We start from the raw sequence: 25,329 nt of genomic DNA on the forward strand, positions 1-25,329 counted from the left end.
GGGAGCTCATATGAGAAGATTAGGGTGCACAGCAGACTCTTGGTTTATCTGTAGGGTTTGAAGATTGCTGTTGTTTTGAGACAAGGTTTCACTATATAGTCTCGGCTGCATCCTACAGTGCTGAACACGGGACTCCAGGCCCTTTCATTCAGGGACCTTAGAACCACTGCTGCCCTGAGCAAAGGCTACCCTGGACGAACAGGTTTTGTTTTTTGTTTGTTTGTTTGTTTGTTTTTACCTCCTCTCTAAGTCCTATGACCATGTGTCAAAGCAGACACAAACTCTCTTGGGAGATGGTAGCCCAGGATAAGTTCCTGTTCTATCACTCACATCTGAATGACAGGGGCCTGCTGTGCCTCCATTTCCCCACCTTTGAAATGCGAAGGGAAATGGGGAGAGTGTAAGCAGGGCAAGCCCTTCACGTGCCTGGTTGCAGAGTAAATGCCAGCCTTCTCCCTGTATCTATAGGCGAATAGCCTCTTCCCTGCACACAGATGTGTTCACTCCTGGATGCATGCTGGGGTTCATGTTCACAATGGTAGAAAACCCCAGCCGATGGAAGTCCGTGTAACCTCCTCTATTTTGGGATGTGTTGGCTGCTCCTTGGGCACTCAACTTTATTTCCCTTTGCTTCTGTCTGTTCCTCTGTTTCCTTCATCCCTGTCCCCTGTGAGTGGGGACACTGCCCGGGTTCTCTCTAGTCTAGCTCTTTCTTTGTATAGACAACACTTGAGTCTGCCTCTGATTCTAATTGCAACCATCAGCTTGGCATGTTCTCCCGAGGTGTGCTAGACCTGAGGCTTGTCCAACCAAGCAGCTTATTTCTGCTTATCTCTCAAGGCCCCAGACAGACGCTGGTGTATTCCCACTTGGGTATAGCAGACAGACAGACGCTGGCGTACTCCCACTTGGGTATAGCAGCTGGAGGTCTCACCACTGCTGTTCTGGGGTATTTCTCCTCTCGTGTCTTTCCATTTTCCTAGTCATGTTCCTCTGTTGGCCCTGTTGCCTGCCTCAGGCCAGCTACCTGATCCGTAGATGGCTCTCCTTGCCTCCACCTCTAGATCATCGGAACTTCACTGCGATGGTCATCTTATAGCTTCCTCTGTCCCCCTCATGCTTCCTGGACAAGGTTCAGTGTCTTTAGCCCACAGTTGCAAGCCAACCAGCCCTCCCAGTCTGGCTTCCCGTGGATCCCTCCCATCCACCTGCTGCTCCAGCCAAAATGTTTAGACATTTCCCCAGGGTACTACTGTGTGCTCAGATTCCTAACTTCTCTGGAATGCCCAGGCACTGTTGCTGGGGGCCAACTTAAGATAGAAACAAATCTTGACCTTTGTGTATCCAGTCAACATTTATTGAACAACTACAGCGGCCCAAATAATTGAATTATAGAAAGTTACAAGACCTGGTCTTTGGAAAGTCCAGTGTCCCCGAAGAGACAGGATACATATTGCAAGCATACGCATATGTTATATGCAAGGCAGTGTAGCCCAAGTGCCACATGATTGATCTGGACAGGACTAGAGCCTGGGGCCACCTGGGGAAGCCTTGGTCCAGGCGTGGGACAGAGTTATAGAAATTAAGGTACCTCAAGGACTGAGGAGAGAACACAGTCAGAGGCGGGGATGAGTTCAAGTCTGTGAGCATGTCGGGTGGGGTTGTCTGTGAGGTGTAGGTGAAGGAGGGCGGTGCACGCTAATGCTGAGAGTGGGGCTGGGCCTCTGAAAGCGCACTCTGCTGGGGGAAAAAAGGCACGTTACAGGCACAAAGCCTTGAGTTTCTCCTGGGGCCATCTTGAAATGTGGCTGTAGTGTGCTAGCCCCTGCATAGGACATAAGAATGGAATTCTAATGTTCAAAAGGTACCACTGCTGGATACTTAAACAACAAATAAACTGTTTTCCAGGAAAACCTTAAAAGACTAAGAGACAGCATCACCCGAAGACAGAGAGAGAAGCAAAAAATGGGAAAGCATTCAGGTAGGTGGCTCCCCAGTGCCTGCATCACGGGGGGGTTCCCAGTGCGCTGCATCACTGGGGGTGGCCGTTGCTGCTGTCCTTGACTATCCCTTCTTCTGTGGCCCGAGTGCACAGACTGCTTGCCCAGGAGGAAATGGATGCTTAGAGCCCCCTCCCACCCGAAGAGGACGGTCATCATTTCTACCTTGGCTCCAACCTTGGCAATTAGGAAAGCATAGGAGCCAACAGAGTGAGAAACCGCACTCCCCTGAGAGTGGGCAAACTCTACCACGAGCGTCTGAGGACAATATGCAATAATAGGGCATGCGTGCTATTGCGTGTGTTGTGGATGGGCTCTTCTAAACCTCATGATACCAGCCATGTGACACCAAGCACCCTGAGCAAGGACCTGCCTTCTGCAGGTTGGGCCTCTGTGCTCTACTCTAGCCAATCTTTTGGCAAGAGGAGCAGGGAAGAAAGGTTCCTGTAGGAGCCCCTTATGAGCAGAACTAAGCAAAATCAGCCCTACTTGCGTGTTAGCTGTCGTCAGTTGGCCTCTCACGAGGCTGGACATTTCCCCTACAGTTTTTCTTGCCCGGGCCTCTTCCTCTGCACCTGCGTTCTCATAACTGGACTGGGGGGTCTCCTCCCAGCAGCCCCTTCTCCTAGAAGGCTCTGGGCCACTGTAGGCTTTTGTATTGTGTCCTCACTCAGGACATCTGGAGAGCCTGTTGTCCCTGGTATGTCTCTTTTCTGTCCTAATTGCTGTTACGTTAGTTCTTCATTCCTAGGATTCTGGCTCCAAGGTGCAGTCTAAATTTGGCAATTTTCCCTATGCCATGGCTGTAGCCAAGCCACCGCCATCTCTTGGAGCTGGTGCCGTAGTTTCTCCACTTGTCTCCACCCTTGTCCAAGCTCACCCCTCTACAGTTCATCCTCCCATCTAGAGCCAGTGCCTTCTATAAATAGAGGATCATATGGCTGGGCGCAATGGCAAATAACTTTAATCCTGGTGTTTTATGGAACAGAGACAGATAGATCTCTGTGAGTTTGAGACCAGTTTGTCTATACAATGACACCCTATCACAAAAGACTAATTAATTATTATTTTTTTAAAACAATAAATCACTAAGGGCTAGAAGGATGGCCCAGTGGTTAAGTTTGTGCTGCTTTTTTGGAAGACCTAAGTTTCGTCTCTAGCATCTATATTGAGTGGTTCACAACCACCTGTAACTCCAACTCCAAGGGATCTGTTGCCCTCTTCTGGCCGCTATGGGGAACTGCACTCATGTATACATTACCCTCACAAAGACACATAATTTAAAATAGCAGTAATAATGCCAAAAATAAAATATCAGAGGATGCCCCCCTCTGCTCTAAGCACTCCAGGGGTTCCTGTCCCACTTAGAGGAAAAGCAGACTCTCTGTTGTAGCCTCCAAGGCCCCATATTATGTGACCTCTGTACTATTTCTCCACAAGCTCCAGACCCCTCCCCCAGCCCCGGCCTGAGCATTAATAACCCCCTCGTGTTCCTCTAACAGGCAAGCACAGGTCTTCCCTAGGCCTTTACACCTGATGCTTGCTGCTGTCCTCCTCATCTCTGACTGCTGCCTCCATTCATCCAGCAAAGAGGCTCCTCTGCCATTTTTTCAGGTGAACCCCTACACCTTGTCTTTTGCTTTCTCGTTTTCCCTCTGCCCCTGTAGCATGGACCAGGATTTCCTTAGTCTTCTGTTCTGGTCCTGAACTGGCATCTATCCCCGATCTTACCATAAGCTCCACGATGGCAGGAACATGCATGTCAGTCTGCAGCACAGTCCTGGTGGAGCTCAGGACGTCTGTGCTGGGATGAGAGGTTCAGCCAAAAGTCTGCTAACACCAGCCATTCCATGCAGCCACCAGGAATCAGCACCCAGCTTGAGAAGAAACCCACGATCTACCGTGTGTGATTGGCTAGTTTGTGAGCTAGTCATCTTTTTACTTATGCAGGCGTGGTTTTCCCATGATGCCTAGCACAGTGTTTTTCCCAAAGTAGTTGGCTTAGAGAATATTCACAATTTTGACCATGTCAGAAAGAGGGGTCAGGGAGCTTATCCGAGCACTTCTATTAGAAAGTTTGGAATTTTACTGTATCTCCCACCTCCATCCCAGGCTCACGTCTGCCCTCCTGCTGCAGAGAACAGAGCTGAAAGGGTGCAAAGTCAGGCTCGGGATCTGCAGTCGCCCAGGCTCAGAAAATAGGACTCTAGGCGGCAAAGGACTGAAGTGCTTCTGAAAAGTAGAGCATGTGCGTCCAAAGACGGGTGCACCGACGAAGTGAAACTTGTTAAGCTTTTAAAAACAAGCCATACTGGCCTGTGATTGGTCGGTGGCCCCAGTGTCCAAAGGCCGGGAGTGGACAGCAGTGGGGCTCACATGCGCTCAGGGGTCAGTGGGTCAGCTCAAGAACTTAGACTTCAGCATCTCTTTATAGCTTTCTTCCCCCAGGCTCCATCTAGTGTCACTGGGGATTGGACAAGTTTGGAGTTGGAATTCTGCATAGTGCTTTGAGACTACGGACAAAATATTTTTCCTCCCTGAGCCATAGTCTTAGCCTGGAATGTGGGAAGTTAACAGGGGTGTTGCGATGGGCAAGAAGTATGGGTGCAGCCTGTGCCTAGCACAGGCCCGGGAGTCCACAGAGGCAGCACATAGGGACCGGTGTCCTCTGGAACCAAGTCCTCCATAGTAAGTGCTCCGGGCTGGGACTTGAGTTTTTAAATATTTTCTTGAGTTCAGTCTGAGCACAGTGGCACACACCTGTAATCCCAGCACTTGGAAGGTTTAATCAGGAAGATCACAGTTCTAGACCAGCCTGGGCTACATTCCAGGGCCCCACAAAGTTCACCCAATTAGGCTTCTAAATAATGGCTTCCGCCCACTGCTACCTATAGTCTAAACCAGAATGATCAATGTGTGAAGAAGCATGGCCAGATTCCCCCTTTCCAGATCATCTGACATGGAATTTTTCTTGGGGAGGGGTAATAATTTTCACTGTTTCTCTGACAGTGGCTGTAATTAGTGCCATTACTATGAAAAGATTAAACCATGTTATCTTTGGAAACTGTGTTAGCTAATGTTCCTTTATTATAACTGAGATAATCAAGTTATAAATAAAAAAGGCCTAGAGCCATTGAGATGACTCAGTGGCTAAAAGGCCCTTATTGCTAAGTCTGGTGACCTAAGTTTGATCCTCAGGACCCACATAACGGGAGGAGAGAACTAAGTCTCTCGGGTTGTCATCTTAACTTCACTGGCATGGCACACACATCCACCCTCTGCCCCTCATAAATAAATAAAAAAATGGCTTTCGAGACAGGCTTTCTCTGTGTAGCCCTGGATGTCCTAGAACTCTCTCTGTAGACCAGGCTAGTCTCAAATTCAGAGATCTGCCTGCCTCTGTCCCCCAAAGGCATGTACCACCATTGCTCAGCAAAATCTACTTTTTTTTTTTTTAAAGAACATGGCAAAACAAAATTGTCTCCCAGCTGGGAAAAGAAACAGAAAAGAGATAAGGCTGGGGTCTCATTTCCCCTTCAAGGGCAGCCTCCAATAATCTAAAGACCTCTCCCTGGCTCTGCCTTTGAAAGCACCCACCACCTCACAGTAGCACCATTGTGGGACCAGTCCCTTAGCACGAGGGCCTGTAGGGGACATTCCAGGTCCAACTCAAACAGACGCGGAAGAACGGCTCAGGGTGGCAGGGAGTCCCTCTGGGGAGGATGTATGGCCTAGCTGTCTAAGAGTATCCTTGCTTTTAATTTTTATTGCAATAGAATATAAATAGCAGGGCTGGAGAGGTGGATCAAGGGTCAAGGTTCTTGCCTGGGACCAGGTGGTTTCCGGAATCTGCCTGATAGCTCACCATTATTCTTAACTCCAGTACAGGCTGTAACTAGTTCTAGGCGGATGAGTGGCACTTCCGTCTGCAAGACCTTTTCTAAGAATGTAACTCAGATTTGAAAACTCCAGTTACTTTAGACAATAGCTATCATTTTTCCTTAATTGGGGTTGGAACACCAAGGACCAAGGATCCTTGAAAACAGACCCTGCATTCATATCTTCGGCTCCAGGGAGCAGCTCTGCCCTTTGTAGCACACGGAGTTGATGGCACAGGAAATCAGCTCTAAACACGCAGCTTTGTCAGATGCTGTGGCCCCGCAGGAAAGCAGTCAATATTTGTGATCTGGGTGTGTCCTGGGAGGCAGAGCCAGCTGAGGCCCCGGAAACTGGGTTCTGCTCCTTGTGCTATTGCTGAATCACTTCTGTATGTGGGGCCATTGCTTTACCCAGTGTGACTCAGTTTCCTCACAGGATTATAACCGCCTACTGAACGGAAAAGTCCCAACGCACAAAGGAAGTAATAACGCAAGCGAATGTGCTTCAGAAAGCTAGCAATAATCGTGAAGACTCTTCCTGACTTTGTACCTTCAGGCAAAGAGTGCAGGTGTTCTAGAAACTTCTAGCCTGGCCTGAGTTTTTGAACCTTTGATCTCTGAGTTTTTTCTTCCTGTGTGCCTTACTTTCCTTCTTACAGAATTGTGAGGGTGGGAAAATTACCACCTTAAAGTTAATTAGTCAGACTGGAAACCTTAAGAAGTCTTAAAGTGATTTTTTTTCCCTGTAAATAAAAGCTGAGAAGGGAAGGAAAGCATGATATATCTCCGTGGGCTCCGAGATTCACGGTTCACCCCGTGAACACAGGCCTTGGCAGTGCTCGGCGCCCAGGACAGTGAGCATGGGCAGGGCTTCCTTTGCGGTGCAACCAGGGAGGCTGGGACTGGAAACCCTCCCCGTTCCACAAAGGAGCTGGCTGTTACTAGACCCCTGGTTTACCCCTAGATCCAGTTTCTCTAGCATGAGAAAGACCAGGGCTGTGGAGACCAGCAATCTACACCAACAATGTTCTCACAGGCTGTTCACTGTGTCCCGTCCACCCTTCCCTCACACTGCCCTTCATACTATTCTAGCTTATTCCTTAGCTTTCTCGGTGGTGGGTCTCTGCCTTTGGCACGAGGAGTCACCTGTGAATTTTCTACACACTTGTTCCACGGAAGAACAGAGGGGTGAATTGAAGCGGTACCTGGAGGAGAGCCCAGGTCCCAAAGTGTGTTCCTCTTCCTCCCTGGCTCCCATGGCTTCCCTCCCACCCTGCCTCACACCCCCTGGGGTGGGAGCTGTTGATTTCACACTACTCACTGGCGTGAGTTATTTATGCTCCCAGGACCCTGGGGTGGAAATCTCAGCAGGGTTAAAGACAAACCAGTAGCAGAGCCCATGAGCTGGGTACAGACTGTGCCTTCACAATGATTCAGTCTCAGAAGTCAGTCTTTCTCCGCATGGAGGACTTTGGTCCCACACTCCTTGGGCCACTGTTGTCAGGGTCGGTTGGCCATCCCATACCCTCTCACCTGTCATCCATAACAAATTCAGGGAGCAAGAGGCCATTGGACTCCAGAGCCAGGGTTCACATCCCAGTTTGGGCCTTCCATCCGTGTACTGGGGGTGCAGCTTCCCTCTTCTGTGCCTTCATTTCATCTGGGAACGATAACAGTGGTGCTAGGTTCTTGGGTTTTATGAGGATTTTGTCGACTAAGACTGTGGGAACTCTTTGAGCTGGTGCACAGGGTGACTTCCTGCCATCAGCAGAGTTCGTGATCCTGTCCTTAGACAGGGCTCTTGTTCAGAGAGGGTGGCTATGTACAGCTAAATGGTGGGGCTAGGAGCCCAAGCCTTTCCTAAGGGTCTCCTCTTTCTGCTCTCAGAGGTGGAAGAGCTCTTCTGCCTGTTTCTCACGCTCTGCCGTCCTTTCCTTCTTCTGGGCCGCACTGGATTCTGTGGCTTTTCAGTGCTGACGTGGGACAAGACGTGGGTCTCTCGCATATGCTCCTCCAGGCCCCAGCCCAGGCCCAGGAGACAGGTAGCCATGAGAGACATTTAGCAGCGGCAGCCTGCCTGAAGCTCTTTCTTCCTTCTGATTCCAGATCTGGAGATCACAGTCCCAATCCGGCATTCGCAGCACCTGCCTGGAAAAGTGGAGTTTGGAGTGTATGAGAGCGGCCCCAGGAAGAGCGTGTTTCCCCCGAGGACGGAGCTGAGACGTGGAGACTGGAAAACAGACAGCACGTCGAGCACAGCAAGTAAGCGCAGGCCAGAGGCACCTCGGTACCACCCGCCAGCTCACTGGTACGGCAGGCTCTGGCAAACACGCTTTGTTTGTTTGGTTGCTTGGTTTTGGTTTTTCAAGACAGGATTTCTCTGTGTAGCCCTGGCTGTCCTGGAACTCGCTCTGTAGACCAGGCTGGCCTCAAAATCACAGAGATCCACCCGCCTCTGCCTCCTGAGCGCTGGGATTAAAGGTGTGTGCCACCACAGCCCGGCTTGGCAAATACTCTTAGGAGCCCGAGATCTCAATGGAGACCTGATTTGGTTTTGAGAGGTGTGGAGTGTGGAGACTAGTTGGCCTGTGGCATTTGCCCAATGGTGTGATAATTCTTCAGGTGCTTTCTTTCTATAAATAGCGGAACCTAGTGATGGTGGGGAGAGGCAGCCCACACTGCTTCTCACGTCCCTTCATTTTCCGCTTTTCTCTCTTGCTTTATAATAATTCTTAACATCGATTGGGCATTTACCGAAAGTAAATTGTCTTCATTGATCATTTCATGACCACAAAAACCTCTATGATGTAGATTCATGACCTCTTCTTGCCGAGGAGGAAGTGTTCAGGCTTAGTGCCTTGTCCCAGGTTGTATCTAATAAAGCCAAGCAGGACCGGGGTTTGAACTCATTCTGGAGCCAAGCCAGGACTCCTCACAGCGGCTCCTGCTTCCTCCCCAGCTGTGCTAAGGGGCGGCTAAGGGCAACTCATCAGCACTGCGGACAACAATGGACTCAAATTTGAGAAGTCCAACTTCTGCACGGGTGGTTTAGGTTCTAATTAGGACACATCTTTGTTTTGGTGAAGAAGCATGAATGGGAGTCTGATTGTGGCAGACGAGGCCTGGTGTGCAGGTTTCAGGCTGGGAACACTGTTTCTGCATCTTGGGCAGCATTTGCTGACATGTTGGCTTCCCTGTATCCAAACAACTGCAAAGATGATGAGAGAGGCAGAAATATACTTCACGACTCGGGTCTCCTTGGAAGCCAGGCAGAGCATCCACCGATGAATGCAGGATAACGGACTACCCAAACCTCTTGTGGTCTTTTTTACAGCACAGCCTCCTTGAGAATTTACTGTGTATTCTGGGTCTGTTTCCCAGAAAACTTATCTGTCTGTTCCCCTCCACATACAGATAACAAACATGCACACATATCCACAAATACTTATTATGCATGCATACATGCACGATTTTGCTCACCGAGGACACAGGTCAAGCAAGACTCCTTACTGTATAGATTTTTCCCAGACAGGGAATTCTTTTGCTTAAGGTTAGACAGCCAGGTGACAGTAGAAGTCAGCTTGTACTTTTTCCTTAATATTCCTCACACCTGTGGAAACACCTCCAAAGCTTATCATGTGACGACTTGGGAATGTAGGCTGAACAAGAAGAAAATTTCCCCACACATAAAGGGGGCAGGAATGTATACCCAAAGATTGCCTCTGCCAAAGGCAACTTGAGCATTCTGAGAATTCTGCTATCAGAGGCAGGAGAGAGCTCCCCAGGGATCACAGGCTTCAGAAGAAACTAGAGGCAAGTGGCACTTTTCTCGAGCACCTGAGAGAGGGGGGATGTGCCAGAACCTTCTCTGGTGGGGCCTCTGCTTCCCATAGGAAAGGGAACCGTAGTTGGAAAATCCCAAAGACAAATATAAAGTGCTTGTTTTGTCTGTTGGGTTTTTTTTTTTGGGGGGGGGACGTGCCTGGTGTGAAGTGTTGTAATTGGAAAGTTGTTCTCTGTGTGTTTTACTTTGGGGTAGCCTACAGTGAGGACCAGGTGGACCAAGTAAATTGTTGCCTAGAAATGGCTATCTCATGGGGCTAGGAAATGCTATATAATGCCAGACCAAGCCTTACGGTCTTCTTTGTGGCTGCAGATCAGGGCTGGTTCTTGTTCCAGTTTCTGCTATGTGATAAACCATGACAAAACCTAGTTACTTGGAACACAACTATTGATTTACGCCCGATCTCACAACCTAGGTACAGCTAGAAGGTGTGACTTGTGTCTTCCCCATGTTTAGTGAGCAAGGATCACTCAGATGACTGCACTCGGCTGGGGAATCCAGGATGGCCTCGTGTTCTCCGAGACCTTCCTCCACATGGCCTTTAACCGAACAGCCTGAACCTTTTACTTGGCGAGGGAATTTGGGAAGGGAGGACAAGAGGACTGTGCAAGAGCCTTTGAGAGCTTTGGGTTTTGTCATATGTGCTGATGTTTATTCTAAAACAAGTCAGTTGGCTGAGTCTGGAGTGCACACAGAGGCATGAGTGCTGGTGAGGGTGATGTCACTAAAGACTAGTATAGTGCCTTAAAATTAAAGATGATGAGGACACCAACTTCTACCAGACAGTTGCTCTTTGCCAGCCCCATGATAAGTATATCCCTCTGTGACCTCCTTCATCCAAGACAGTAAGTAAAGCTTGTAGTTTCTAGGTAACAGTTAGGGGCTGGGAAACATGCCTCGAGTCTTCTGGCAACTGAGCAAAGGGTCCAGAAATCATATCCAGATCTAACCGTACTAGTACCCAGGGAAGCATCACCTTCCAGTAGAGCTAGTTCGTTGGCAGGGAGGGAGAGTGGGGAAAACCAGACTAGAGCCCTTTACCCTGGAGTCACACCCTGTGAGCATCATTATTTTTATGATGGCACAGCTGTTATCTCTTGGTATCCACAGAAAGACAGTTACAGGTTAAACCTGGTTATAACTGAGTAATTAAGCCCCAGTAATTAGTGCTATATTTAAGAGAACAAAAGCTAGATTGTGGAACACTCAGCAGTGTACTTGTAGATTATCTGGCCCAAGGGTTGTATGGCCATTTTTTCCCCTCCCCGTTGTGCATTCATTGGAGACAGAAAGATGAAAAGAACCAGGTTGTATCTTTATGGACTTGTAATAGAGGAAAGCCCACCACTAGCACAAGGTAGATACTAGTCTGAGCCTTCTTCCCTGGTGACCAAGATGTGGCACTGTCTCCCTCCCCCTGACATGAGAGCAGAGTATGAGGCCAAGACCAGAGAATGCTACCAACTGTGTAGCCCAGGGAACTATGGGTCAGTCATGAGCCCAGAGGGGAAATAATACCAGGGGGCTAAGGTTTAGGGCCAGACATTGTGGTTACAGGTTTAGGAATGCCAAGGGTAGTGGAGTTGATGGGTGTGAATTTCTAGTCATGGAGCCAGTGCCTGGGTCATCTTTCATTTCTTGCTGACGGAGAACGTGCGGGGCACTGTGAGGTTCACTGTGGGACTGTGAGAGACATAATCACTGACATGTGGACACCCAGGCACAGGCATGGCGACCCAGGAGCTCAGAGATTGCTTTTGGTAGGGAAATCTGGAGAGTTTTGGTAGCGCTTATTCCAAGCATGAGTTCTGAGGAGGTGTGAACCTTGGGGCAGCAGCTGGCTGAAGGAGAGGAAGAAATGACATTTTGGTGGGGTAAGTTGGGTTATGAGCATCAATCGAATAGAGAGAGGCTGGGCCATGTTTTCCCAGTGAACAAACCAAATCCCCTGGGTTAGAGAAATTTCTTGCCAGATTAAAAAATCTGCCTTGAGGTCTAGAGAGGTGACTCGGTGATGTTGAGTACTTGATGCTCTTCCTGAGGACCAGGGTTCAATTCCCAGCACCCGCATGGTGGTTCCTACCCATCCATAACTCCAGTTCCACCCTCTTCTGACCTTGAGAGCACCGGGCACACATGTGGCATACACATATAATGCAGATGAAACACACATACAATAAAATGAATAAATCTAATCTAAAATGTTTTTCAATCTGGGGCAGGAAAGATGGTTCTTCAATTAATAGCACTCTTAGTACTCCTGTAGAGGACCCAGGCTCAGTTCCTAGCACCCATGTGACAGTTCACAACCATCTCTAACTTCATTTTTAGGGGACCTGACACCCTCCTCTGGCCTCTGTGGACACCAGGCATGCACATGGTACACAGACATGCAAGCAGACAAACACACTCATAAAATAAAAATAAATATTTTTAAAAAAGTCTGCCTCCAATAACACACACTTGTAAGCTCAACATTTGGGAAACCGAAACAGGAGGATGGCCACAAGTTCAGGGCCAACCTGGTCTACATACATAGCAAGCTCCAGACCAGCCATGGGCTAGGTAATGAGATTCTACCTCAAGACACAAATTTTAAAATTCATCTTCTTAATTCTACCTGAGTTCACACTAGCTATCACATTGGATAACACACCTTTCTAGAAAGTCCTATGGACTAGTGCTGTTTTAATGATGCAGGTAATAAAGTCCTAACCGAAAAGGTTTTCACACAGAATTCCTACTACGAGCATGCATTATACTTTTGAGTCTGTACTGTATATTTCTTCTGTTTTGGAGTTCTGGGGATTGGACCCAGGACCTTGTACATCCACAGCTATGGCTTTTGTTTGGTGTTGGCATGTAATCTCTTACTCGAAGGTGCATCTGTGTCCTACAACACACCCCTGTCCTGGGATTTCTAATTAAGCAGCAAGACGATGGGAACAAAACCGGCTTGCAGATTTAGAGCAACGGAGACCCCGAGTGCCTCTGCTGCCATGCCTGTCAGATCAAAGCTCTGATATCAAATAGGATTTTCAGAGGGATTAAATGGCAATCATGCTTTAGAAAGCACTCCGTGTGCAGTAAATCCTGGGTAAATGGTAGCTATTAAGCCCAAAGTGGCCATCAGAAAGCAGACCATTTTGCGGGATGCTGACAGAAAAACTGAACTCTAATGAAACAGCTTAAGGTGACTACACTCTGAAGACTCTTGTCTTCGCGGTTTATGTACTGTTCCTATTGCTATAAGTAACGTAGGGCCAGCGTTCCGCCTTTTGTTTCCTCCTGGGAGAGTCCACAGTCCAGCTGACGCTGTCTCTGCCCTTTAGGCAGCGCGAGTAACCGATCGAGTACACGGAGTCTCCTCAGCGTGAGCAGTGGTATGGAGGGCGACAATGAGGTGAGATGGGGGTCGTTTTACCACAAGAGAAAGCTCCCATGGGGAGGGAAGCCACACACCAAAGGTCACACGTTATATGAAACAATGCAGAATGGGCAGATCCAGAGAGATGGCGTGAGGGTTGGTGGCTGGCAGAGCCAGAGGGTGAGGGGCACAGAAAGAACTGTTTGATGACTTTGGGGGTTTCATTGCAGCTGAGGAAAATGGTTTGAAATTAGATAGAAGGTGGTGGCTCCGTAAAGCTACAAATGCGCCAAGGTCATCTTGTTTTGTAATGGTTGACCTCGTGGCTATATGAATTTTCCCTCAGTATAAAGGAAGAAAAGGGTAATGGGGAGCATAGGTAGAGATAGACAAATCTACCCAAACTACTTTAGCCGGAAGTGGGGTGTCTGCAGGAAGGAGTTGTCTGAATTGAGGGTTCCAGGGGCAGCATGGTGTTGTGCCTAGATCAGGAGCCTGTGTTGTGCTGTATGGAGCCGTGGGATAGTCCTTTATGTCCCAGAGTCCAGGATATCTGTCTCCGATTTCATCCATCTCTCTGTACCCCGGCCTCTCCTGCAATTCCACATGGGTGGTGGCATGGTCTCCAGACAGACAGGCATCTCCTGAGCTGAGAGGTTCAGCTGCTCTCGGGGAGGCCACATTTCAAGTTGGTCCATTGGTGTCAGTGTCTGTCCTGACCTGGTTTGAACCCAAGGGGTCATGTGAGTCACCATTCATCCTGAAGACTCAGGAGAATGGGTCTTAGGGAGAGCACTCCTGTAAACTTGCAGGTGGTTTTAGCAGACCGAGTATAAGACAGCTCTCATATTTGGAGAAGCAAGGATTTTGAGTTTAGGCAATTCGTGATACCTGGGCAAAACGGTGTTCCTAGACTACACCAGAAGGATGTGGAAAACTGTCATTGGCACTAGGAGGCTGGGTCCTGTTTGGGAACAGCCTAACAATGGTGAGGGCTATCTCATGGTGCCTAGCCATGTATGTTCATGCGTCTTGTGTAATAGTCACCTTTGTTTCTCATCTTGCATGCTATAGGATAATGAAGTCCCTGAAATTACTCGAAGTCGTAGCCCAGGTCCTACCCAAGTGGACGGAGCACCAGTTGTGACCCTTGAGAGGCCCCCCAGGGTGCCTCCTCGAGCCGCTTCACAGAGGTAATGTTGAAGTAGATGTGAACGTTTCTTCTCACTCTCCTAACTGTGAAGGAGAGGATTTGGGAGCATCTAAGACCACCAAAGAATAAGGACAGAGCTGTGGAAACACACTTCAGAGTGCTGTCTTCAGTAAAAAGTGATACTTTATTCCGCTGCGAATATTGATACATCATAATGTTTGGTTTGCTTCTTTTATCATTGATTTAAAGCAGGGCTTATTTATATAGCTTTAAATCGTGTGTAGGTATGTGTATCTGCTTGTGGGTATGTGCACATGGACTCTGCAGAGGCCAAAGACACTGGATCCCCTGGAGCTGGAGATACAAGAGTTGTGAACCACCCTATGGGGGTGCTGTGAACCAAGCACAGATCCTCTGGGCGAGCAGCCACTCTTCGTATCTGCTGAGCCATCTCTCCAGCCTCTTCTTCTTCTTCTTCTTCTTCTTCTTCTTCTTCTTCTTCTTCTTCTTCTTCTTCTTCTTCTTCTTCTTCTTCTTCTTCTTCTTCTTCTCCTTCTCCTTCTCCTTCTCCTTCTCCTTCTCCTTCTCCTTCTCCTTCTCCTTCTCCTCCTTCTCCTTCTCCTCCTCCTCTTCCTCCTCCTCTTCCTCCTCCTCCCCCCCCTCCTCCTTCCTCTGTTGAAATAAGGTCTCACTATGTGAGCCAGGCTAGTCTCCAACTCTTAGTCCTCCTGCCTGAGCCTCCTGGAAGTTAGGGTTACGGGCATCAACCACCCTGCCCAGCTTACTAGCTCACACTTTAAACAGCATAAGTGAAGGGCATGGATATAACTATCAGCCTTTAAAATAATTCTTTTCTATTTCTGGTTTATTGTTTTCATTTTCTGTGTATGCATGTGTCTCTATGTGAAGCATCACGTGTGTACAGGTGCCCATTGAAGCCAGGAGATGACATTGTCCCCTGGAGCTGGAGTTGCAGGTGGTTGTGAGCCACTCAAGTGGGTCCTCTAGAAGAGAAGCAATTACTCTAAGCTACTTAGATGTCTTTCCAGCTCCTAAAACAAATTTGAATTTTTTATTCACATGTGTGTGCGAATATACATATTTGTGTGTGAATGTCTTTTTCATTGAACCTGGAGCTCAGCATTGGCTATATTGGCGGGCTAGCAAGCACTCAGGATCCTTCTGTTTGCCTCCCCTGCTATGATTACAGATGCATGTGGCCATGCCTAGGTTTTTATATGGGTGCTTGGGATTCAACCTCAGGTCCTAATGTTTGCATTGCAAGCCTTTAACAAATGATCAATCTCCCCAGGCTCTTTAGTAATTCATATCTGTCTGTCTAGAATTCAGCTCATAGTATTGAATTCCCTTGGCTTTATTGTGGGTTCTGGGCTTCTCAGGAACAGGAGATAATGTTAGAAGTGAAAAGGAAAGCAAAAAACCAGTCTTGTCTGGGGGTGAGCAAGGCTGTGGGCCACTCTCATGGGGCTCAGTGTTCTGTTATCACTCGTGAGCTTAGGTGAGTCATTTAACTTTTGTGTGCCGTCATACCCTTGTCTATAAAACAATTACTAATTGAACTTTCTTATGGAGTTGTAAGGGTTGAGTTCTTTGCCTATGGTGAGACATGAAGAATCTGAGGGTATATCATACAGGAGAGGAGCAGACATCTGGGGCTTTGACGTGTGATTCGCTTACTGCGCTCTTACTTATGACTGACTTCAGTTGACACAGGGGACTTGGGAAGAACATTCTGTACGGTCAGTGGGATAACAGAAAACATGGTAGGGCTGCCATGCAGAAAGGCTGGCTTGTGGCCATGCCTAGATTTTTAAATGGGTGCTTGGGATTCAAACTCAGGTCCTAACGTTTGCATTGCAAGCCTTTAACAAATGAACCACCTCCCCAGGCTCCCCAGAAAGGAGGACTTGGATGTGAAACCCAGGCTTTGATGGTTGAAATACAAAGCATGAGGAAAGAGGCCGTTTTTGCTTATTTAAATATAAATAAAGTTTGTCTGTGGGATGTGCGAGAAAGTGCAACATAAAGGCCTCTGTCTGGTGACCTGTGCCTCGCCATCTCTCGCTCCATTTTGGCCTCTGCTATTTACTGCCTTTCCAGCTGCTCGCAGTGACATTCCTATAGTGACGCACGAAAATCTGACAGCCTCGAGCTGTGCTGCAATCGCCGGCATGTTTCTCCGGCACAGCCTGAGAGATACACATTCGGGTATTCCTACTCCCAGAAGGAGTGCCTGTGATAACCCAGGCCTTTGTATCACGCTGTTTGAAAGTTACTCTGTATTTGGTGTGTGCGTGTGGGGGCGGGGATGCTTTGCAGGAGTGATGCAAGTATGATTATGGCGATAAATGTTATTATTTAACGACAGCTTACTCTGTGGCAGTGTTTATGTCAAACACATTAAGTGCGTTACTTAATGCTCCCCAAAGCCTGTTTGGGAATTATCACATCTTGCAGGTGTAGAGGCAGGGGAAATGGAGAGATGCTGGGAATGACAGGTTTGGTTTTCTAGTCATTATGTTACACCTGGCCAGGAAAATCAAGGTGTCAGGCAGGGGGAGATCCAAGACTTTTTAATCCCTGAAGGTTGAGACCCTTGTCTAACTAGACCAAGAGAGGAGGGGGCAAGCTGGAAACTGCAGCCGTCGGCTTATGCAGGATTTTGTTGCTGTTGTTGACATTGCTGTCACTATTGTTAATGGACAAGAAAAGAAGAGGAGTCGGGAAAACAACTTCCAGGAATGCAAAGATAGAATTTGGGACACGTCTAACTGCGCGAAAAGAGACGAGAGAGGAATTGTTTGGGGAGCTGGCGAAAGTGTGGTGGTAAAGATAGGATGAGCAGAGGACGGAGACACTTTCCCAGGCAGACGGTGTGGAGAGCTGTAATTAACAGAACTCAAGGCTTGTGTGCATTTTGGGTTTGAGTAGGATCTGCAAGTATGTGCTTGCGTCCTAAGTATGCGTGCTGGTTTCAGGATAGAAATGAGGCCGTCTGTGGACAGAGTGAGGCTGTCTCTGACCATTGTGAGTGGTTGCCAGGCTGAGAGACACAAGGGAGTCTAGCTACATGCCCCAGCTCTGCTCTGGGAACCTATAATCCCGTGTTCTCAACTTTCTCCTCTCTCTGGTACTACCTCAGTCCACACGGCCTGAGCTTTGGCTAATTCCTCTGCTGGTTTCACTTGCTGTTCACAGAGCCTCAGCTGCTGCCAGCAGACAGCCTGGTGCCTCCATCTCTACCTTCTTCTTCCTGCTGTTGACTAGGGACCTGAACTCACATGCCCCATGGGTGTCTCAGACACAGCCTATAAAGCACTGGACTCATCAAGCCACCCCAAGTCACTTCCTCATGAGTTCCCAAGGCTGGGGCAGAGACACCATTCTCCCCTTCCCCCAGTCCCAACCCTGTGACTCTGTCTATCCCACCTCCCTCACAGCTCTCACGTCCAGTGGCTCTCCAGGCACCGTCCGTTCTGCTGTCCTTTCAGCGATCAGACGTGCTCCCCCTTCCCTCTGGTAGTCTTCGGTTCATCCTTGAGGCCCACACTTACCTCCCTGCCCCAGGGGTCTCTTTTCCTCACTGCAATCAGGTTTACTTTCTAGAACGGAAGCAGCTCATGGTCCATTTCCTGTAAGAACCTCAGAATTGGATTCTGGGTATTTAGCTGGCCCTGTCCAGCTGTAAGTTGCTTTGTTTTCCTGTTCTCATCCCTGTTCCACGACTTAGATATGTTCTCAGGAATGTACTGGAGAAACACTTTCCTTGGAACATTCTCTTTCTATTCCCCTCCATTTTCTGTGCATCCTTTAGTCCAAGCATCCTTCCACTAGGAATCCTTCGCGGATGGACCCGCACCGAGTGACTCCTCTAGTGTGGGTTCTCTAGTCTGTTATATCCCTCATCATAAACATTGCTTATGTTTCTCTCCTCAAGTGGATGGTGAACTCTGTGAGAGTACAGGTAGTGTGTGCTCATCTGAGAATGACCTCAGGGGATCTTGTTTGTTCTTGTTCTTTATGTTTTAGACAGGGTCTCTCTTTAGCCTAGAGCCTGCAGAGTAGGCTAGGCTGACTCTCCAGTAAGCCACAGTGGTTCCTCTGTCTCTGCCTCCCAGTCACTTGGATTGCAAGCACTCCACCATGGTGTGCCCAGATTTTTATGTGGGATTCAGCTCAGATCCTCGCACTTGCACAGCACGTGCTGAATCAATTGGTTAGCTCCCCAAACACAGAAGTTACTTCTGAGTGGATATTTTTTCTGTTCTTTTCTATGTCTCCTATATTAACAGACACATTGGGTATTTGGTATTGCTTGGATTGGACTTCTTAAGCCCTTGCACAATTAGCCATCAAGCCAGGTATGGTGTCTGAGGCAGGAGGATTGCCAGGATTTTGAGGTTGGCCTGGTCTATATAATAAGAGGCTGTTTCAAAACAAAACCAATCAAGAAAACCAGTTAGCTTCTAGGGAACTAGATGGTATGTACAGGCACACAAAGACATTCCAGCTAAGCCTGGCTTTCAAAGAACACTGCCATCATCAGGGTTGCTGGGTTCTTGAGTCAAATTCATCGCCAGTGAAAACTCACCCTGGAGTAAGAGTGTGCAGATGTATCCAGTTTTGGCTTCTTGGTGCCTAAGACGGCAGTCTGCACAGACCACTCCTGATTTGGACACAATATCCTTCCACTTCTCTGTTCTGTTCTACCTGTGTTCATAAATCCCGAACTAGGGCTTCTGATCTTTTGCTGGAGCTGCCCATCAGGGTGAAACTAAACTGATGGGGAAGTGTCTAAGACTAGACCGTTTGTCCTTACAGTGAGATTTCTGGCTTTCTAAGCATCTACTCTAGGCCAGACGTAAAGCTGCTGACTAATTTCCATGTCATCTCTAGGTGCCCACAAACCTTGACTGGGCAGATGAGAAAACAGGGTCATCCAAGTTGAAATTTTCGTGTACACACACACACACACACACATACACACGCACACACACACACGCACACGCACACATGGTAGGGGGGTGGAGGGAGAGAGAGAGTTGTGTATGCAAATATTCATGCTTAGATGTCCCTAAGGTCTGAGCCATGCCTATCAGACAGTCCAGTCTCCCGACTTTGCCCATTGTCTGTCTCATACACACATACCCAGTGTCTTGATAGCCAGATCCGTGCTCATTTTACCTGCTGTTTGCCACACACAGTGTGAATCGTGGCAAATGTTTGTAGAAAGGAAGGAATGGCCTAAACTTGCTTAAGAGGTATGACCTGACCCATAGTTTGTAGGACAGGAGACTGGGAGGCAGATAGACACAATGCTGCTGTTTTCACTGCATAGATCCCAGCAGTCCAGTAGCAAAGGCACAAAGCCCTCTACTCCTGGGACCAGAGCAGGGCCTCCTGTGGACATCTGTGGTTAGTCTGTGCTCTGTCTGACTCCCTCCCTTGTTCCTGAGACAGCCCCGCCGTCCCCAGCTCTCGCCGTTTCCTTGACCTGATCAGAAGCAGTGCTCAGGAGGCATTTAGCAAATATTTACTCACAGATTCATTCAATCATGGCCCGTGCAGCTCTAGGGTTACACAGTTCAATTACAGCGCCCAACAAAGCTCTCTTTCTGCGTGTATTGATTTGCTTCTTGGAGATTAAATATTGGCTTTACAGCACACACGTAGAAATGCCATCTGTAATCACTGAACCGATCTGTAAACAGACCCACCCTGGTCTACCTGGAGTGTCACTTAGGACTTTACAGAAGTCCAAACAGAAGAACATGAAGAGGGGCATTTAGGTGGGCATACGCACCAATGGGGCAACACTTAGCGATCCGATGAGGAAGCGAGAAGCAGGCACTGGAACTCTCTGTCCCTCCTTCAGATAGCTTCACTGTGATGGTGAGTCTCTACCCGGGCAGCCTATTGGAATTACTGGCATTTTACCATCTAGGCTCTATTGATACTTAGGTACACCAAGGTCAACAGAACAGGAGACAGCTGCTATCCAGAAGATAGTTTGCTGGATGCATGGTTCTCTGGAGCAGGGGGGAGGGGAGGGCACCACACACTGGGGTTCATACTGGCACACATGGTCAGGAGGCAGAGGGGACAAAGGTCAGACATGGGCATGAGCTTTTCATTGTGGTTCCCACGAGAAACAGTGAGTAGGACAGGGTCAAAATGACCCGGAATCACTAGTGTGGATAACTGTAAGAGGTGCCGAGGCAGTGGGACTATCTCTGTTTGTCTGAGACTGACCCCGGAATGATAAGGGCACATTGATAGAGGTCCTAAGGAGGCGACGGGGGTATTAGTTATCTGAGAGAAATGCAGTCCCTCCAGGGTCAGCAAGACCCAAAGGGGACAAAGCAACAGAAAATAAAAGGCTTAGTTAACTAACATACACTGTGAGCTCAAGAGATTGTGATGAACAGGGCTGGGGCTTGGGAACTGGCATTTGTTAGTAGCTCCGCTGGTGATTCTGACGTTCAGGGGTTAGAAACCCTGATATCTATGGCCTTCAGACATTTGTAGTGTGTCCTGACTCCTTAACTAAAGGAGGTGTCTTTTTTTAATAGCTCTTCAAAGTAGCTGCAGGTTGTGGATACTTGAGAATGCCTTGATTTGGTTAATTTTAAAGAGTTGCTTTATTTTTCGTTACAGGCCTCTAACCCGGGAGCCTTTCCACCCTCCTCCACCAGTTCCCCCCAGAGGTCGCTGATTCCCCCTCTTGAATCAAGCCTACTACAGACTTTTAAGACTTGCGGTTTGCGGCCTGTTGCCGAAGTCTTCACATTGACTATTCTGCATGACTGCGGACCTTGAGATTTACCATCACTGCTGATGTTGCAGCCCCGCTGCTTTGGGCATCCCTCAAAGACATTAAGGCGTGGTGGAATCTGAGACTAAGGACCTTGTTCAACATTGCCGAGTGTATTGGGTCACATTCTTGGTTGCCAAAAGGATGAAGACTCTATCAAAATACTTACCTCTCGTATCCTATAGCAGGAGCCAAACAGGGTTGACGGAAATGTACTTAACAAGCGAGTGTCCTGCAGTAAACATGGATTCGTCCGTCCACACCTGCTAGTCCAGCCTAGTTTCTAGAAGTGGTTGTAGCATTTCCAGCAGAAGAAGTGGCCTAACTTTGAAGCAGTTCTACGTTTCTATGTGTGTACTGGGGCTGGTCACATACAAAAAGCTGTCAATGATTTCAGGAAGGGGTTAAACCAGATTCCTTTTCCACCAGAGGCAGCTGGGGTCCCGCAGAAGCATGGGGCTAAGAGAACTCAGGTGGTTCTATGTCATCACACTTCCTCCCCCCTTACATGTGTATGTGTGCAGTGTGCGTGTGTATGTGTGTGTGTCTGTGGAGACTAGGGGCAATGTCGGAAGTCTTCAGCAATCCATCTCTTCACCGAGGCAGAGTCTCTCAACTGAGCCTAGAGTTTACTGAGATAGTTAGTCCAGCTTGCTCCAGGAATCCTCTGTCTCTATTCTCCTGGTGCTGAAATTACAGGCAGGTTGCTGTGCCCCCTTGACATCTGTGTGGATGTTGGGGTTCTGAACTCAGGTCCTCATGCTTGAACACCAAGCACTTTATCTATTGGCCCACCTCCCCAGTCCCCATCACTGCATTTTCTGTCTCTAAGGAGCCAATCCTCTTTTCTTTTACCACCCCCCCCAAATATAAAAGTATAACCATACCTGACCATTGGCCTTCCAGAAGTGTTTACCTCTTACATATCACCCAGGCAGGGGACTACCCGCTACTGCTTTCAGTTTGACCATTTATACCTCAGTATGCTGTCAAACTAGCCATATTGCCAGGAAAACACTGAAAACAGCCAGAACCAGAAGCCTGAGGTACGAGGTAGCCCATTTATAAATCTGTGGCCTTTATAGTTCTGGCCATAAAGAAAGAGAAGGACTTGACTTTTTCCTCTCTTGAGGAGCCTGAAGTGGTGGGAGAAAGAAGCTAAACTATTTTTTTTTTTTACCAGACTTACTACTGTTACTTTATACAGTTATCATCAGGCCTGGTAAATCTGTACAGAGAACAGAGAACTGTTACTGTGCTATGAACTTTGAGATCCTGTTATATAAATCTACCTTCAAATCAAAGATCCTTAAATCTCACCTATGCATACAGCAAAATTATGAGAAGTATTTCTTTTCAAGTAAGACAATATGGTTGTTACTCATGGAATCATTTTCCAATCCCACATAGATATTATTATGATTATTATTTATCTGTTCCAATGTATTCTTATTGGGTGTCCTTTTCTCATAATTGAAGGTTCTCCTTCAACCTCATTCCATCCAGCACTCCCTGAGTTTAACTTCTGGTGGACTCTTGAGTTGTTGTGTATAAAACACATCATTGATCAAGTCCACCCTGTGAGAATATTTTCACAAAGTATCTCACAGAGAACCGGGAACATGGTGGCCAGTCTGCAAATGGGCCTTCAGTGGTCCCTCAACCCTCCTGTCACTTATTTGGGAGAAATAAGAGACTATCACATAAAAGAACAAAAATGAAAACATTGATGTGGTTGTCCTCCTGTTGTTTATCGCCTCAGTCTTGAGGATTTTGATATAAATCGTTTTATCCTAAGCCACCTTTTGGATACCAAACTTAGGTTTGTGCATATATTCTGGTGACCAGGTTTGATAATAACATGGCAAGGCCAACCATGGCATTAGCATCTTGTGTACACAGCACTGTTTGTGCAATGTTTGGATATACAATTGCATTTTGTTCTTGCCTTAAAATAAATAGAAAGCAAAACTGAGAGTGTTTTGTGAGGAACCTGGCTCTGTGACTGCGCACACTCGGGAGGGACCTGATCAGAGTCAGGAGTGGTCAGTCTCAAGTCCTGAGGAGGGTGTCACTGAACCATCAGGCTGGGTAGCTGTGTGTAAAAGAGGAAGGAGGAAGAATCCAGATGAAATACCTGGCTGCTGTTATCAAAGAACATTCCTAGTAGTGAGAATGAATTCTTATTACTTAGAATCACATATCATCCTTTATTTATTTATATTTATTCATCCTTTACATATACATGTTTAGGAATACATTAAGTATAATAAAAACACGGATCTGGGTGGTGGTGGCACACACCCTTAATACCAGCACTTGGGAAGCAGAGGCAGGTAGACCTCAATGAGTCTGGTCTACAAAGCAAGTTCTTGGACAGCCAGGACTGTTAAACAGATAAACTCTGTCCCCCCCAAAAACAAAACAAAACAAAACAAAACAAAGCAAAACACGAAAGAGAAAAGAACAAACAAGCAAACAACCAAAAATCCCCAACCAAACAAACACAAAGGCTAGCCTAGCCAACCCAGTACTCCCCAATAGCTGGGGGTTTCAGATTCCTCTTCTACATGCACCAGGGAAGCAAGCAGGCATTCTGAGCGCCTCCTTCAGGCAATAGTGTGCAAGTTCCACCTCCTTGGTGGGGGAAGTAATAGTCACAGATTTGTTTCTGAGAAATTAAATCCGAAATTGAAGGACTCTGCCTGCAAAATATTTGGGTGCGTATGTATTTTTTTTTTTGGTTTCCAAGCAAGTTATTAAGAACATGAAATGGTCTTCATTCATTCCTGCTGGCCAGACACCAGGCTTCCCTCCCAGGGTGGGGAGAAGAGGAGTAGGAGGGTGTGCGATGGGTTTACAATTCTCAGGCACAACTTGGAATTCATTTTCTCACAGAAAAAGAAAGGTTCCTGGGCTAGCCTGCTAAAGCTCATTTAGTCCACAGAATAGAAGACAGCTTTATCTTCCTACACCATGGGAGTCGGCGTGGTCTAAGGATGCGAATCTTCATTTGGCAGGCAGGAAGCCTGGCTTTTATTTTGGTCAGCTGCCCGCTGGAGGAGCTCACGTCACGGCTTCGCAGCTCTGTGTTGCATCACCTCTGCAGCAGAGACCTGGGCATGCAGTAATGCTCCTGGTCACCTCCAGTCTGAAAGACCAAGGCCAAGGTAGGACCCCTTCTGAAGAAGCATGGAGGCAGCCTAAAGGAGTCACCACCACTTACGGAGCCAGGATCTTTGAGGTGGGGGGGGGAAGAAGACAAGGAGACGGGATCGAACCCAGGGCCTTCTTCCCTGGTGCTTGTCTACAACCGAGCAACCTTCCCAGGAGCTTTATTTATGTTATGTGACAGCCGCTGTTTCTTACCCTTTATCATTTTTAATACATTAATTAATTAAACAACAACAACTGAGTGCAGGCAGAATGTGATACTGAATCTCTACAATCTCAGTATCCCAGAAGCAGGGCAGAAGGATTGAGTTTGAGGCCAGCCTGGGCTACATAGTGAGCTCAAGGCTAGTATGCACCACATTGAGACTCTTATCTTGAAGAACTCAAACCAAACAAAAACCAACAACAAAACCCAAATCCTATGAGCAACACAAGGAAACTAACGGCATGAATTACTCTTCAGTCTCCAAACTAAAGTTTTTTTTTTTTTCATTTGTGAGGGCTTTGGGTGGGGGGGTGTTGGTCTGTACCACAGCACAGTTGTGGAGGTCAGAGGACAATTTGTGGGAGTTGATTCCCTCCTTTGTTCTGGTTTTCCAGATAGGGTTTCTTTGTGTAATAGCCTGACTGGAACTTGATTTGTAGATCAGGCTGGCTTCAAATTCATGGAGATCCACCTGCCTCTGCCTCCCAAGTACAGGGATTAAAAGCATGTGCCCCCACTGCCCTTTTTTACTGTGCATTTTTTTAAAAAATATGCCCTGCCTATTGTAAGTGTTCCTAATTTTAAATTTACCCTCCCCAAATGATTATTTCATAATTTTTTCTGTGTTCTTTCCACCTCCAACCATTTGCCAACTTAGTGCTCCCCCACAAAACCCAGCAAATGCTAATGCCCCATATCTGGGGAGGCTAAAAGGCTGGTGATGATGGATGTTTAAGAAACTATGCATCCATCTCAATGTGGTGCTCATGCTGCTTGCTCTTCAACTGCCCATCATCACTCCATTCAAAGCCAGTGATTATCCATTCATGGAGCCTTTGCTGAGCCTCCACTACGAGCCAGTCTCTGTGCTTC

The 25,329-nt window shown here is 47.6% G+C and overlaps 1 protein-coding gene across 1 annotated transcript in view; it reads left to right on the forward strand.

Moving 5' to 3' along the window:
* The window catches only part of Pik3ap1 (phosphoinositide-3-kinase adaptor protein 1), a 124,173-nt gene extending 101,119 nt beyond the window's left edge, over positions 1 to 23,054 (forward strand). The window contains exons 13-17 of the mRNA XM_050147170.1: positions 1,909 to 1,981; positions 7,985 to 8,140; positions 13,055 to 13,125; positions 14,164 to 14,282; positions 20,921 to 23,054. Coding sequence (XP_050003127.1) covers positions 1,909 to 1,981; positions 7,985 to 8,140; positions 13,055 to 13,125; positions 14,164 to 14,282; positions 20,921 to 20,978 — 477 coding nt within the window. The 3' untranslated portion in view covers positions 20,979 to 23,054. The remainder of the gene's footprint in view (positions 1 to 1,908; positions 1,982 to 7,984; positions 8,141 to 13,054; positions 13,126 to 14,163; positions 14,283 to 20,920) is intronic.
* Positions 23,055 to 25,329: the final 2,275 nt, after the last annotated feature.

Source organism: Alexandromys fortis, unplaced genomic scaffold, assembly GCF_014885135.2.
Source record: "Alexandromys fortis isolate MF-2015 unplaced genomic scaffold, M_Fortis_MF-2015_v1.1 scaffold_16, whole genome shotgun sequence".
Classification (NCBI taxonomy): Eukaryota; Metazoa; Chordata; class Mammalia; order Rodentia; family Cricetidae; genus Alexandromys; species Alexandromys fortis.